Source organism: Dermacentor albipictus, chromosome 10 (assembly GCF_038994185.2).
Source record: "Dermacentor albipictus isolate Rhodes 1998 colony chromosome 10, USDA_Dalb.pri_finalv2, whole genome shotgun sequence".
In the NCBI taxonomy this organism is placed as follows: domain Eukaryota; kingdom Metazoa; phylum Arthropoda; class Arachnida; order Ixodida; family Ixodidae; genus Dermacentor; species Dermacentor albipictus.
In genome coordinates this window covers 36910130-36926695 of record NC_091830.1, presented here as the reverse complement: position 1 = coordinate 36926695, position 16566 = coordinate 36910130, and the positions used below count along the sequence as shown (strand labels likewise).

Here is a 16566-nt window from a genome sequence, read left to right as displayed (position 1 = left end):
TCTCAGGCTTCACTAAACTATTGCCACAAGTCTGCCCCATGGAACCGACGAACTAGCACGTTGCATGATGAAACACTTAAACCATGAAAATCACAAATCCCTGCTGTCCTTTTTCCATGCCGTGTGATGTGGTGTATAGGCCACATTCCTACCGATTGAAACAAGCCACCGTAATGCCACCTGTCAAAAAGCAAGTACCCTCCTTTAGGCGCCAGATATTGGCCCATAGCGCTCACAAGCTGCTTGTGAGAACTAATTTAGGAAATGCTAAACGGGCGCGTGATCCATTATCTTGAAAATAACAAAATACTAGATCCCACCCTGTGTGGACTCAGTGAACGTAGATCTACTATAGACTACCTTGACCATATTAACGGCGAACATCTGTGATGCCTTTATGCACATGTAATTTTTCTTATCTCATTTCTTGACATGAAGAAGGCCTACGATACTATCTGGCGCTTTGGAATTCTCCGATACTTGTGTGGATTGGGTAATCTCGGCAGCTTGCTGAGCGTTATTTAAGCTTATCTAATAGAGCATTTTGTGATCAAGAGTTCACAACGTCCTATCCCGATCCCTCACTCAGAAGATAGGTGTATCCCAATGTGGGGTGTTTAGCTGTACTCTCCCCTTAGTAAAAAATTACCGACGATTACGTTACTTCCTAATGCGAAATTTGAGCGCAGCAAATAAGCTGTTTCACCTTTTCGATAGATTGAGGCAAAGAAATCGAGCAACACATGTATTCGCTATCACAGAATTTTTTTTTTATTTTTCACAGGTATTCCTTTAACAGTCTTACACTCACCGCATTAAGTTGTGGAAGGTGCGCTGGCCTCGAGGGATATTTGTAACCGCTTGTTGTCGAAAAATGAGGAATGTCACCTTTCCGCACAGATTGCATGCATGAAGAACACAGTCTGAATTGACACAAGTCCGAGTTGGGAAACGCACACCGGAGATTCTCACGGCACGTATCCGGAAGCGGTTTCACGTCATTTTGGAACCAGAGCCGATCACACACTGAACACACACTTCCAAACGGATTGTCTGTAAACTGTCGCCGGAAAGCATTTGTTGCACCCTGACTGTTTGCGAGCCTTTGTTTGCGTTTGGCCTCGGCCTCGACCGCGCGAACGGTAGAGTCTTCTCTGCGACGTCGATGAGCTTCTGCTTCAGCCTCGCTTACTGCTGGTTGCTCTCGACGGCGGCGATGAGCCTCCGCTTCGGCGGTGCGAACGGCAGGGTCTTCTCGGCGGCGGCGATGAGCTTCTGCTTCAGCCTCGCTTACTGCTGGTTGCTCTCGACGGCGGCGATGAGCCTCCGCTTCGGCGGCGCGAACTGCAGGGTCTTCTCGGCGGCGGCGATGAGCTTCTGCTTCAGCCTCGCTTACTGCTGGTTGCTCTCGACGGCGGCGATGAGCCTCCGCTTCGGCGGCGCGAACGGCAGGGTCTTCTCGGCGGCGGCGCTTAGCCTCTGCTTCGGCGACGCGTACCCCTGGATCATCTCGACGGCGGCGACGGTAAGCTTCTGCTTCGGCGGCACGCACCTCTGGATTCTGACGGCGACGGCGCTGGGCGTCTGCTCTGGCAGCTCGTTTAGCAGCAGCAGCAGCAGCAGCAGACGGAGGACTTCCATCGGTCGTCTCGCTCATGCCTCAGAAAGAACTGGCAGATAATTTCGCAGTGGCGAACGGCAGCGGCAATTTCGGCTCGGGCGGTGCACATATACAGATCCGCCGCCACCGATCTGGCTCTCTGATTGCCACCGCATAGGGCGAACGGCAGCGGCAATTTCGGCTCGGGCGGTGCACATATACAGATTCGCCGCCACCGATTTGGCTCTCTGATTGCCACCGCACAGCGGTTGCATTGGAGGAGGAGCGAAGAAAGGAATTAAGTTCGAGCCGGTGCTTTGACAACCGGAGACTCGCAGGAAGAGGGGGGAGGGGGGCGGCGTGTACACCCAGCGGCAAACGATGGGGGCAGAAGCGCGCGCAGCAAGCGGACAACACGATAAAGGGAGGAGGGAAGAGATAGCAGCGACTGACTGATGCCGCTGACGCCGATAGTGAGTCAACCCCAGCTGCGGAGTTGGTTTCAGGGGCAACGCCGCCGATGCCGACACAAACAATATGATACCCTCGCTTCCGCAGCGCTAAGAACCAGGCCTAGCCGTGGGAAGGTGGTCACGTATTCGTCGACGTGCCGGGGCCTACGTGAAATAACCGGCGCGTCGGCAACTGAAGAGCACCCTATCCGCCACACAAGAACAGTGGGGGGGACCCTTTCCTCCTCTTTCTGCATGGCGGCGACGGTGTTCTATGCAGTCACGTTATCTTGACTCTCTAGCGGCGTCAGCGGCATCCAGCGGTATCAGTCGGTCGCTGCTAGCGCTGGGGGGATGAAAGGGGGGCGGAGCTGGTTACGAGGACGACGACAACGCCGACGACGACGCGAAACCCAGGAACCGACGCCAAAGAGCTGCGCTCTCAAATGAATTCTCTGCATACCATTGTTCCGTGCCCAATGTTTTATTCTGTATATGTGCAGAATGTGCAGATTGGATTGAAGTCATGTAATCTTGCAATCTGCGAGTGACAGGTACAGCTTGGTCTAAACAAACCCTGTAAGTGGGCGGATGAAAATGGATTTTGTCTAAACGCATAGAAAAATGCCTGCACGCTGTTTTGGAATAAAAAAGGAATATTACCGAATCCGGATATTTCTCGGAATCAAGTGCGGCTATCTGTAAGCTCTCAGTACAACTAACTTTAAACTAACTTTATTTCCTCATGGGAAACTTCTTAAAGAGAAATGGCTCAAAACAATGAACCTATTGAAAATTTGTCACGCATATCCTGTGGAAGCGGCAGGCGGTGCCTCCTGAGCTTGTATAAGACTCTATACGATCCCGCCTTGACTATGGCGCAATAGTTCATGACTGTGCTACGTCTAGTGCATTAAAGATTGTGTATCCTTTTCGCCATCTGGCTACCCGTCTGGCTATAGGTGCACTGAGGACTAGTACTGTGGAAAAGCTGCATGTGGAGTCTAATGGATGGTCCCTGCATCTTCAAAGTACATATTTAAGTTTTTCGCGCTTATTGAAGGCAGAATGAAATGTTGAACATCCATGTCACTGAATTATTAGCGACGCTTCCACTGCCCGGCATTATTCCAACCGCACAGCTTTAAGGACTCCTGGGTTCCCGCATTCGGAAGCAATGGCAGAGGAAATGGTTGTCCCACTTAGAGAACGCGTCCTAATGGCTCCTGCTCGCTTTCCGCAAATGGCAGACCATCGAGTGCGATATCTCTTTTGTAGAAGTATCAAAACATAAACCTGAAACGCATATACGTTCTCCCTCTCTTGAACTTCAAGCGAAGTACTGCTGAGAAGAAATTTTAGTATATGCTTCCAGGTCTCCCTCTGGTGTGGCTTATGCAGCTATGGGGACGTCGATTTTCACATCGGGTGCTATAAATGCAGAGATGCAGAGACCAACACCTTAAGAATAATTTGGCCACATTGGTCCTAGCACTACCTTCGCCTTGGAGGTTGTATCTGCAATGCAACAACATCTGTAGAGCGCTTACATGTTTCCGGGTTCTTGCATCCAAGGTGTCTGCCGAGGCACTAGTGGTACTGTATCCCATACACGTCGCTGATTCACGCCTCGTTGCAAAGATCTTATGATCATAGCAAAACATAACTAATCATTGCGATCATTTTAGCGAATCTATACTTTAAGCAATTTACGGACTACTTTTCGACCCCTTTAAAGCCCTGTTACATTTCTTGCTACCATTAATACCTCATTACGTCATGGGTTCTGCGCTCTATGACCATAACTGGCGCTTGCGCCATTAGCAGCAATAATTAACTGAAAATTTATTCAAATAAAATTTTATTCAGGACATTTTTCGCATGCCTCTACATATCGAACCGCATTTAGGTATGCGGGATATCGTCCATCGTACTTAAACATAGTTCCAGGTAGAGGTGAATGAAGGAATATCGAGTAGCAGAATGTTGGAGATAAATGGTGAGGGTAAGGTTTATCCTCAACATTCTTACACTCGCTTCTACCTGGAACTATTTCTAGGTAAATTTTATCTGCAACATTCTTTCACTCATCTCTCCCTGGAGTTATCTTTCAAGTAAATTTTAATATGGAACCTTCTTGAACAAACCTCGACTTTGAACCATTTTTTAAGTATGTGGGAAGATATCCTGCAGATATAAACGTGGTTCTAAGTAGAGGTGTGCGAAAATATCCCGGATAGCCGATGTGCGTAACGCTATTTTTTATGACAGTGGCTGTTTCACTGGAAGGCAGTTGCACATGTTTATCGTTGTGTGTATTTTAAAACTTATAGAATACCGTTTAATATATTTACAATTTTATGTACAACGCCGTTTTTTATAGTTAAGCTGGAAATATATGCAAAAATGTTTCACTTTTATGGTGCAGTTAAGTAGAACGATATTATTAGGGTGTAGTAAACTCTCCTGAGTTCCCCCTTTCTTTTCTTCTCCTTCTCCACCATCAACTAAGGTATGCAAAAAGAAATAACAGAAAAAACTAAACAGAGCCACAAAGGACAAAACGCTCAGGAATAAACCGTCAGATAGTTTAGACTCATCCATAGACTGGTACACTACACACATATTCCGATGAAAACATTTGCATCTTCCCATAATACGCGTCATACAGCTACGCCTGCCTCACATAAACATGGCAGGCTTGGAGATTTGCACACTTTTCTTGGAGGCCTCTCCATTGGGGATTTTATCATATAACAAATTTACGTGGCTAAAGAGTGAAGCGCGCCGGGGGGAAGTTTACTAGATCGGAAATGCCTTGATAGGACTGGCCACTTCCGACGTTAATACAAGTGAATCACCTAATACAATAGTTCAGTTTTTCACTGGCCTGGGCCCTTTCGCAAACGCCTTCGCCTGGTCACAGCGACAGGGAAGCGCTGTGCGACATACAGAACCCAAACCCGAACCTCGCGGCACTAAGCAACCACAACCATGTGAGAAGGGCGTTCGTACGTTACTACATGGCCTTTATCCCCAGCGCCTACATTGAGAGACGTTTCAGCGTCACTGCCAGATGTGTTCACAAAAGAACAAGAAAAGATTACCAAATGAAATTTTGAAAGGAAATACTCAGCAGATAAACAAAGTGATAAGGGTTGCAGTGGACGTAGTCAAACAGCCAGGACAGCTCCCTCTATTTACTGTATTTTTGCGATAACATTAAATGTAGGGAGGGAAGTAACCCTAAAAAAATATATTATCCACTAGGGATTGAAGTTAATTTCGTGGGGCACTAATCCGCAATCGTAATCGAATACGTTTTTTCGAAAAATAATTGCACTTGTAATCGCATAATTTTTTAGTGACCGCTGCAAATCTGACGCTGACTGATGATACCATTCGTGGAATATGCAAGTAGGGTTCACTTTTTTTGTAGCTACTACCTCTTTCCCACGTGCAGGGCACTGTACTCGACGTCGGATATCTAGGTCATCCTCCTCTGGTCATCCTCCTTCACCACCACCACCACCACCACCGCCACCGCCACCGCCACCGCCACCACCACCACCACCACCACCGCCACCACCACCACCACCACCATCACCATCACCATCACCATCACCATCACCACCACCATCATCATCATCATCATAATCATCATAATCACCATCATCATCATCATCATCATAATCATAATCGTCGTCGTCGTCGTCGTCGTCGTCGTTGTCGTTGTCATCATCATCATCATTTCTTAAAGCGCACTTCAGGGCAAAAGCCTTTCCCAACGATCCTCAATTTCTACCGTCTTGCGCTATAGTCGATTCCAGCTTGCGCTTGCAAACTTACTCGTTTCATCCCCCCCCCCCCTTTCGACCATCCTCGACTAACCATTTGTCAATAACCTAGATTGATCGCTATAAACTCGGAATAATAATTGAGCCTTGCACGTTCCCGGTCTGCTATCGCCACGTCAGACGCATCTCTGTGCGTGACATTCTGTGGTTTGATACATCACTCCTGTTGTCTATTCTAAGGCGGAGCAGGAATAGAATCGCTATAAGCAGGTGTAACAGAAGCATATAATTCAATCATTGCCTTTATGTGCATTCGAAAATCGCTAAGGAGAGTGAGCTGAAGAAGTTAGTACAGATTCGCGTCAAAGATTTTGCGGTAAAAGGAGACAACAACGAACATGGTTACACGCGCACAAATATATATATGTATAAAGAAGAAAATATAAAACAAAAAGAGAACGCATGCTCGTCAAAGGCCGGGGTGGATCCCACACTGATCAGACACAATATGTATGTGTTGTGGTCATCACACTCCAAAATCTTAGGAGGCAGGCTTTATTTCATGCAGCGCTGGTGATTGCTCACTTACACAGGTCATCCTATTTTTTTCTTTACTGTGGCTTATTTCCTTCGTCACCTAGTGCAAGTGTACAAATCTGTGTAGGCAAGGCCAAAACAAGACACTACCAATTGCTATTATAGCGGTGATGTTGGCGTGTTGCCGGTAAGGTTTTTGATCTCTAAGTCAAAATGGCGACAGCCTAACCTATGAGACTCCTCAAGGCCCTGACTACCGGATCACCTTCAATGTGCGTAGAAAGCTTTTCAAACGTAGGGTCAGGAGAAATGAGAGTGTTGTTGTACAAGGTGGCGACCTTGTCGTTGTCGCTCGAGGGCTTGTAAATGCAGCACTGTTTGTAGTGCTTGACGACGGCAGTTGAACTTATACAAACGTGCTCATTATTTTGCGCGCAGTGACCCTCGACATGATGGACGCGCGGATCGCACACTGTCCTGGACCGAGCGATGTACTTCGACAGGCCAATAGAACACACATGCACAGAGTGGTAGGGGAACAGTCTCGTCTGGAGGGGCAGGTACTCGCGCCGAGCGTATCCCAAGTTTAGGGGGTACTCGGAGCAATGGTATCTCATTGGTACCATTAGGCTTCCAATAGAGCGCTTGCTCTTGCGTTCCATCTCCCGGACGATTACCGGGATGCTGTTATTGCGCAGCGGAACCATTAGCTCGTCAATATCTACGTGTATGTAGTACTCCATTTTGAACAGTGATCTGAAGATGCAGTCGTACAAAGCCGGCATTTGGCCGTGTGCATGAACGTCGTTGTTGATGACAGTAGTGTCGACGATGAGCTTGAAGGAGACTAAGGTCAGGTCGACTCTCCAGGACTGCATCCTGGCGAAAAGGAGCTTCAAGTCTGAGGTGATATTTAGGTCATAAAAGTAGAAGCTTTTGACTCCCAATGCCCTGTAATTGGCTATGAATTCAACAATCTTCCAGAGGCTTAATGCGCCGAATAAAGGCCTGACGCATACGGCGCAACACTTATTTTTGGACTTCTTCGGCGGACGGTGTAACCGGAGCCACCGCAAAGAGCCCGCGACCTCGGCTTGAGCCGCTACTGCCACTCGTACATCGTCATCCTCGGCGAACACTTCGTTCGGTGTTTGGCACAAGATCAAGGCATTTTCGAATTTCGGCGAAAAATAGGTAAACACTCGTCGCACGTAGGCTTTGCGCGTGAATGTCGTGTTGGACGTCCGAATGATGCACACCAGAGGTGGGTGTCGGATCAGCTTGCCTGCTCCCTTCGGCTCATATTTTCGTACCAGGCTGGTGATGTGGATGGCTTGCTCCATCGTGGTGACGAGGAACGCGGAGAAGACGTGGATGTGGTCAGTGACGGCGTGCCACGACTCGTTCTCCGTTCTCAGCGGTGCTTCAGGAGAAAGACGCAGTGAGTGCGCGAGTTTTTCGTCCCATAGTTTGAAGTGGAGCACCGTTGGATCGCCTCGCTTGCTTGGACACGTTGTCCCTGCGAGGGATAGACGGGTTGCAGTGAGCGAATGAGAGTCCCAATCTAGGTCAACGAGCCATCGTTGCAATCGCGGCCTATTGCCTATCTGTGACCTATCGACTGGGTGCTTACTGAATCATGCATGCATGACTGCTTGTGTAGCAACCAGTATGACAATAAAAGGAGGAGCGTTAAGTAAGTGGAGCTCAGTATTGGCCCAGCATGTACTTTCTTTGGGAACGGGCTAGTGGCGGGGCAAGGGAACCGCTTCTTCCAACCGTTCATGTAGCAACAATGTGGGATGCCAGCCACTACGTCATGATCGTCATCAGCCTATTTTTACGTCAACAGGGGGGGGGGGGGCAGGACGAAGCCCTACCCCAGCGATCATCAATTACCCGAATTTTGCGCTAGCTGATTCCAGTATATATACGCCAGTTTTCTAATTTCATCAAGCCAACTAATTCTTTAGCGTTTACCTTGCTTCGACAGAGACTCTAACTCTAACAGAGCCCCTGTTACTTTCTCTACGAATGACATGACTTGCTCAACTCCATTTTGTTCTACTTCCTAAGTGGAACCTGTGTATGTCGAATATTCGTGAGCATCGGCTCTTCCCTCGGTCGAGGTTATTGCAATTGTTAATGTATATCATTCCTAATTGCGTTCAAGATTCCTCTTGACATGCCAGCGGTACAGTTTATTGTTGTTCCACATAGTTTACGTTGTGTAGAGCGTACTTGCAGAAATGTTCCCCTTGAGGAAACCTATGCCAACCAAGGCTTCTAATGTAGTCCAGTCGTCAGTCGATCACTATGACTGAGAAATTCAGTGAACTGTACTCGCAGATTTTGAAGCAGCGTTACAAAATGGACGAGGAGAGTATGACGAATCTAGCGAGAGGCTGGCTTTAGTCATCTGAATAACCTGCAGCGTGAACATCCTACATCGCTGACTTTCAACATTGAAAGTTGGTACTGTATGTGTGTTTATGTCACTATTTTCTTCGTTATCGTGTGGTGCAAGTTGTTCGTCATGAATCAACTAACTGGGTAGTCTCTCCTTATACTCTTAGAGAAGTTGGTGTCTTTCTGAAATAAACTGGTGCTTGTTACAATAAAAAAATCAACCTATTACAATTACAGTTCCAACAAAAACATCATTCATTGCAGTGGCCAATTACTGCATCATAAAGTTATTGTGCAGTTACTAAAAGTTAATTACTAGTTTTTCTTTATTTTGCTCCAAACCTTTGTTAACATTGCGCTGATGTAGCGCATGAAATGAGCAAGCCTAGCTTTTACGGCAGGGCTCGTGAAGCCCTTCACATGTTGCTTATTTTAATTATTAATTGATTTTCAAAAACTTCTTCAGTCATCTTCCCCAATTTTAAATGAAGACATCAGCCGCGGCCCTTAAAAATCTCTCAATCAGCATTAGAGGGAATGGCGGCGTCGTAAGATACGAAACCTGGCACGCACGAGATAGGGGTTACTCAATGCCTCCATCCTCACATATGTGTCATGTGTGAAGTATAGCGGTTCACTGTTGCCAGGGCTCGGACAAACAGGTCCCCGTAAAACTAATCAAAAGCTGAGAGAATCGCTAGGATGTGATTTCCTGCCATCAAAGCCTGATGTGGCCATCCCTGTCGACCTTTCCAATCGTCCTCTATTGGCCTGGTTAAATATGCGCACCAACGAGGATGCAGCGTGGCATGACAGCGGCTGTTTAGTAAGGTTATCACTCTATTCAAGTACGCAAAGCTATGTCCCACGTTACAGGTTGTCTCGCAAATAGGCTCACTGGTTACACATAATTGGCTACTAAATACTGTAATTGAATTACAGTGGGCGTTACCAAGATAAGAATAATCAATAAATTGCAAGACTAGCCTGGTTTAATTCATTACAAACGGTCAATTTCATGTAATTCGTTTCGTACAACTCTAACCTGAAATCACTAATGGGGCGTCCCCTACAATTAATGGCGCAGCTTCACTAATACACCAGTGAACATCTTAACTATTGTTCTACTTTGCACGCATTTACATTTTTGTCTCCTTTAATTTCTCGCACTCGTTGAGATGTTTCGGAAAAATATAGATCCCAGTTCCGTTTTGGAAGCTCTCCACGTACAATTTAGTTTCTGCAACGAATTGAGATGGAAAGTTGTTGGCGCTGATGATTCCAGAGTTGGAGACGACCTCGACGATTGCACCCGCCACGTGGTACCAGAAACCTTGTACGTCATAGCCAGATGCAGAGCAGCGCCAAACAGGACCAGTTGTACCAGCAATCGCACTGCATAATAGAATATTAGAGAGTTTGTTGAACAAGGTTTCGGTGCGTCGATGTACGAAGTAACATCGAGAGAATACCGACGCTTAGACGTCAGCAGCTGCGCTAGCGATGCCATCTCGTGTGGTTGGTTGATCCCCGGCCCGCATAAATGTCACTGTAATCAACGTTTATCGAGAACCCTAAGTGACATGGCGGACTACGTTCCGAAAAAGTGAAGACACCAGCAGTTGTTAACATTCAGTGGCTCGTTTTTTCGTTTGACAAGATAGATGACGCTGTAAAACAAGATATATCGAGTGTTTGAATAAATGATGAATAAAGCAAGATGCCGCTACCAGCGGCGTCTTCTTAAGCTGTGCTCAATCGTTTGGCGCATATCAGTACTGAGCATGCGAACCGAATATAGAGGCTAGCAGCATAAAGAAGTCGTCCTTGCTGGAAGGCACAACCTGCTTGAAATAGAGCGATGGAAACAGTTCCAAAGAGAGTGCGAAAAAGATACTAGGATTTTTGACAACACATTGACAGCGGTGGCTTGTGTTCTTAAACTTTATTATTATTTCATTTACTGATAGCGATACCTTAATTGCTAATAACCACATAAATTAATAATGAGCGTGCATGTTTAGACTGCAAGCATGACAACTTAAAGCCGTCCTAAGGTAAAGGGTAGTTTACTTGGCCTTGCGACTTTTTTTTCGATGAAAGACTCTTAGTAAAAATATTACGTAGAAACCATCGAATGCGATAATCTAAGTAACCAAACAGCAACCAAACGGTCGAGCTTGCTGTCGTAGGTATCCATGAGACTCATTTGAGGCAGGCGATGTTCATTTTCTTCCACATTAGGTGCAGCGTGATATTGACGTTTCTCGGTACGTGAATGACAGTCTTTCTAGTTATCCTAGCGTGAGGCGACCATTGACTTCGAAGTACTCATAAACACCACATAACACCACATAAACACATTATTGTTCTAATTATTCATTCATGTGTTTTAATTGTTCTAATTATTTGTTTCGCAGTTTTAAAGCGAAGCTTTCTGTGGGGAAAAGCGCCGAGATTATGCGGACCGCTGTTGGTGCTGTCTTGCCGAATAGGTCACACGCAACATGTACCCGTGTAACAAATCAACTTATATATAGCCCGGCTTGCACTAGTCCTACAGACGCGCTGGTGAAGCGTGTTAATATACAGGAAGCGAAGAGGTGAAACTGTCAAATAAATGCTGTGTAATTGTGCATATTTTGCAGCACGTTCGCGCAGCATGTAATTCTTAATCGTAGTCATCGTCATCGCCATCATCGTAATTAAGATAATCATAATTAAGATTATCATCATCATCATCATCATCATCATCGTCGTCGTCGTCGTCGTCGTAACTTTATGTCCACTTGGGGCAGGACGAAGGCCTCTTCCAGCGATTTCAAATTACCCCTGCCTTGCGCTGACTCCAACTTGCGCCTGGAGATATATCGATTTCATCACCCCACCAATTTTTTTGCCGTCCTCGACTGCACTACTCTTCCCTTGGCATCCATTCTGTAATCCTATTGGCCCATCGGTTATGTGTCCTACGCATTACATGGAATACCCAGCTCCATTTTTTCTCAATGCCAACTAGGATGACGACCTCTCATTGTCAGTTTAATCGATCACACCCCTTTTTTTGCTCTCTAGTCGACACCACTGCACACAACACCACAACGTTACGTATGATATCTATCTCTCCATTGATAATTGAGCACTCCATAATTTCTTGTAAATATCGTTTGTTAATCTGCCACGTTTCTGCCACATGTCATGGCAACCGCAGAATGCAATGGTTGTACACGTTTATTTTCAAGGATAGCAGTAAGCGCCCCATAATGATTAGGTAATGCCAGCGGTACCCCTTCAAGCCTATTTTTTTCTTTTGGAAAATTTTTGGCTCTTCATCAAGGTGCCCTGTGAGTGATTGACATAGATAAAGATACTCTTGCGCAGATTGTAGAGGATGAGTACTAAGCATGGATTTTTGTTCTCTTGCCCGGCTAATAAACATTATCTGTATCTGGTGCATATTAATCTTCAACCCTGCTTTGACATTCTCTTGGGAAAGGTGCTCAAACATTCGTTGAAACTGATACTCAGCATTACTGAAGAGGGCAATGTTATTTACAAAGCGCAGGATGCTGATATAATTGCGTTGACCCTCACTGGTAGTTCTTGCCAGACTAACAGCTTGAATATTTCGTAAAGCATTCAGCCACTAGCTTTCGAAAGATTGTAGGTTTTTCGTTGACCCCTTCCTTGATTGGTAGTTTTCTCCTTTCCTTAAGAATAATTGTGGAGTCTTCATGTAGATATTTTCTTGGATATTCACGTGTGCTTCCTGTACACCTTCATGTTGCAATGCCTCTATCAATGCTGGTAGCTCTACTGAATCAAATGACTATTCGTAATCTATGAAAGCCATATACAGAGGTTGGTTGTACTCCAGATATTTCTCTATCCCTGACTAATCACATCCATGTAATCATTTGCAGAACACCTCTTCCTGATGCCATCCTGCTATATTGGTTGACTAAAATTAAGTGTTTTCTTGATTCTACTGGAAATATTTCTACTGGTGAATATTTTGCAAATAGTGAAAGCAAGATAATGAGCTTTCACGTTTTGTTGTTTCTTTATTAAGTTCCTTGTCCGCCTGGGTAGTTACGTACTTGTTGCCTTGGTGCCTTACCTTCCACTTTAGTTGTGGCTGCTGGAATCAGTCAAGTTACGGACACATTCATAAACTCTTTGTTGCCTCTTTCGATCTCTGCTAAAACTGCTAATTCATTTGCGGGCTCCAGCCTGAATTCATCTGCTTTTACAGCGAGCGCGTCTAGATTGGCCTGTTTCCTCATAAATAACGTTGCTCTTGTTTTACTTGAAATGGAGAGCAATCATAGACATCAATGAGGTAAGATCACAGCCCTTTACCTTACCGAGCACTTCTATATCCCGTATTATGCTCGTTTAGCAAGGAATATAAAATTTATTTAATTTATTGTTTCCCCATTAGGGCTTTTCCAGGTCAATTTCCGGTTATTGCATTTCTTGAAGATTGTTTATTCGGAGGTGACCCCACTCCATGATTTCCACAAACACCTCTCAGCTACTATTGCTAGAGTCGATGCCGTGGTTGCCAATTGCCTGCTATTGAGTCTGCTTTTATTTAGCTTTCGCACTGACATCACGCACGACAACAGCATACTGAGTTTGCAGTTTGCTCATTGATGATTCAGTGTCGTCAAATGAGTGTTCTATTTCCACATCTTCATGACGGGACGTTGGAACATAGACATGTAGGACCTGTAATCTATATATCCCAATATGTTTTATTACCACTGGTTCCTATTTCTTATTGCCATCGAATTTATCAGTGTCCCGCCATGTTCTTATGAATTGAAAATCTAACCTCACATTCTCTCCAATCTAGAAGAGATAGATGCATCAGAGGACGGGGGCGTAAGTAGCAGTGTAAAAGGCTAAATAATTCTAGGAATCTCAGTGAGAACAGAGATATCCCAGGCAATAGATGCTAAAGTTGAAGACTTGGCGTCTTGGTATAGTATACGAGAAGTTAGATCTCCCGATATCTTGACGGGATACACGGAAGAGAAACACAAAATATAGCGCTACTTGCAACTATCGACTTCTTCTTCCGTCAGCGATTCAGTTTCGGCATAGCGATTACGTGTCTGGAATGTCCTGGAGGTTTCGCCTAGAAACCTTCGCTTTAAAACTCATTCAACTACAATTTAAATCACAGTCCCCCTAGGAAGCTTCGCTTTAAAATGTGTTTGTCCCGGGTTCCATCAATGAACCATTAATAATTTTGCTTTAATGACGCAGTTGAAGCTGGGGATGAGTAAACACGAGCACCTTGTTTGCAACAGCTAAATAAGAGAAAACACATCATTGAGTGTGCAAGTTGACTTTTGTTTTGAGGGGGGGGGGGTGCTTTTGCCTTCAGCCTTTGGGGACAACACGGAACGATCGCGCGTAGAAAGGTGCATCGACTTAATGTCTGTTCGGAAAAATACCGTAAGGTTTGCCAAACGCTGCCGGACTACTTCGCGCCGTAACACATTTGCAGAGAAGCTTCGCCCATGGTAGCTTACTGTTCATTGCTAGTGAATGTTGGCTGCTGGCATGCAGTAAATGCCAAAGAATACGATACCCAATGGTTCAAAACAAGTGGTCTACGACAGGATGAACAACTTGTCCTCACTTACTTGTGAGCAGATTAAGACGTTTGCGTGGCTTCTTTGGCGCATTGGAGCCAGGCGACGAGTGGCATGGCTTTGAGGGTTCCATGGTTATGCCACCGTGCCGGGAAGATGCTCGTCCCAAATGATGCTTCGGACTTGCCTAAAACACGTATCTAAAGTTGATCTGTTTAACCAAGTAAGAACATGGGCTAATTCATCGCTCGATCCAGAATTGGGATCCCACACTGCCAAATCCACGGCGCAGAATACTGCTGCTGCTGCAGCTGACGATGATGATCTTAGAAACTATGGAGCATACCCACTGCGGCGAATGGGTAAGTATTAGTGGGGTGAGGAACGGATATTGAAACATCTTAAATTAAATGCGTGAAACTTTTAGAGCAAAAGAAATGGCCAGCACTCAGAGATCTATGACAAGTGTTAAGGACAGGAAGAGAAGGAAAAAATAAAAATATATCATACAAGTGGTAGCAAGAGAGCTAAAAACCAATAAATATACAAGTATATGACTAATCTACCAGTTGAAAAACGCCAACCAAGGGTGCGGGGAAAATTTTCCCTTCTGCCTCTTCTTTGTATTACAAAGCATCTCTTTTTATTACGGTAATCATAGATATACGCCGTGAATGCTCTTGCCATTTATTACAGTTAAGTTGTTTCGTGTGTGCGGCGTGGAATACTTCGATGAAAATTTGCAGTTATTCTGCTATTTATATTCATACGCACGTACCGCATATGTGGACGTTTAAGGGGTAAGGTTAATGCTTGCACGGATATTAACTCAGCCGTAAGAAAAACGTCGCGATTGAATACTAAGCAACGAAGTAGGCTGACTTCTGAATGCTGCCTTTGATTTTAATAAACGACATGCAAGCAATTTTACAAATATCTGGAGCGTTAGCAATCGGAACTTCGTAGGTAGCGAATGATTGCCGCTTCACGAAATAGCAGTGTCTTAGGTTTAAATTCAGGCAAGCACAGGCAGACGCTTCGTGTTCAGGAAAGGAGAGAGGTTTGCGCTTTATTTGCGGTAGCACCAGTAGGCGAAACGCAATCCAGTCTCCAAAATAAGTGAAATGCGGTAGATCCCTGAAATTGTATGTCTACGCACACATGAGTGACAATGAATTAAAATTCGTTCTGAAAAACCAGCTGTCTGGACACTTTCAGCTAGAACATACCAAATATAACAGCCTTTTGATAAATGTGACCGAAGAGCCTTATATATATATATATATATATATATATATATATATATATATATATATATATATATATATATATATATGGACAAGTTTTGCACTTCGCTTCCTATTTTTCAATTTTGTATACGGTGTAAGTGATTTCCAAGGAAAGGGGCAGGACTCCTCGTTAAGCTGCTATTGTAGAGCTTTTGTTCCTTGCCCTCGCATTTTTGTTTTTTGTTCTCTGTACAATAAAGGAGGGAAAACGTTAAATGAAGTTGAAAATTGAAATATGCTCGTGCCATGGTCAAGCCTGAATTACCACTGAAGTACTGAATGTCTCAAATTTTGGGGTTGATTGCCTGATGATGAGTCGCAGCTGAATACATGGCGGCTAAACGTGTGTTCTCTACTTCAGAAGAGTGGCATTTCAATGGACAGCTGGCGCAATAGGTCCTGCGACCATGCCAGAAACATGGCGAGAACGTAGTTATCTCTACACGTGAGAGGGAAATGCGAGGGCCTGCAGGCCCCCGTAGAGAATCCATTAGGTATTTGTGCACCACGCGGCGGTTTTGGCATTGCGCTGCTAGGGCTGCAGTCGCTAGATCAAATCCCAGCCGTGTAATTTCCATTTCACTGCAGGCGAAATATGCATTGCAGGTTAAGGAATCCCAGGTGGTCAAAATTAATCCGGTGCCCACCACTACGACTTGCCTCATAATCGTATCTTGGTGTTTCCGCGTAACGCCACTGGCTTTTTACTATGTCGTGGTCATATATCGAGTGAATAAGTTTTTTTTACTCGATGTTAGAAGATGTACGTACTCTTTTCACCATCGTCAAAGCGTTGGAACTAATTTTTGAATAGCCTCGATCAGCGTAGAAAGCCTTCTGTTCTGAAAAAGTTTGTCAACTAAAAGATGGTCT

General features: G+C 45.1%; 1 protein-coding gene and 1 long non-coding RNA gene across 4 annotated transcripts in view; one reads left to right on the top strand and one right to left on the bottom strand.

Annotated features, from left to right (window-relative positions):
• Positions 1 to 16566, top strand: part of LOC135911866 (uncharacterized) — a 279105-nt gene that overhangs the window by 111227 nt on the left and 151312 nt on the right. The gene's annotated exons all lie outside the window — the stretch shown is intronic.
• LOC135911864 (uncharacterized) lies at positions 6258 to 14720 on the bottom strand. 2 transcript variants are annotated; one of them, XM_065444195.2, is made up of 3 exons: positions 14456 to 14720; positions 10026 to 10190; positions 6258 to 7905 (listed from the first exon to the last, which is right to left on the bottom strand). In XM_065444195.2, the coding sequence occupies exons 1-3, from the start codon at positions 14535 to 14537 to the stop codon at positions 6611 to 6613; spliced, it is 1542 nt and encodes a 513-aa protein (XP_065300267.1). In that variant the 5' UTR covers positions 14538 to 14720; the 3' UTR covers positions 6258 to 6610. The 2 variants fall into 2 exon arrangements, with proteins under 2 accessions (XP_065300267.1, XP_070382822.1); XM_070526721.1 differs by lacking the exon at positions 10026 to 10190.

Excerpts from the sequence above, each read along its gene's own strand:
- LOC135911864 (XM_065444195.2), bottom strand. The coding sequence starts at position 14,537 with ATGGAACCCTCAAAGCCATGCCACTCGTCGCCTGGCTCCAATGCGCCA. Across the intron at positions 10,191-14,455 it reads ACGTCTTAATCTGCTCACAA|TGCGATTGCTGGTACAACTG; the intron begins GTAAGTGAGGAC and ends TCTATTATGCAG. Across the intron at positions 7,906-10,025 it reads TTCGTTGCAGAAACTAAATT|GGACAACGTGTCCAAGCAAG; the intron begins GTACGTGGAGAG and ends TATCCCTCGCAG.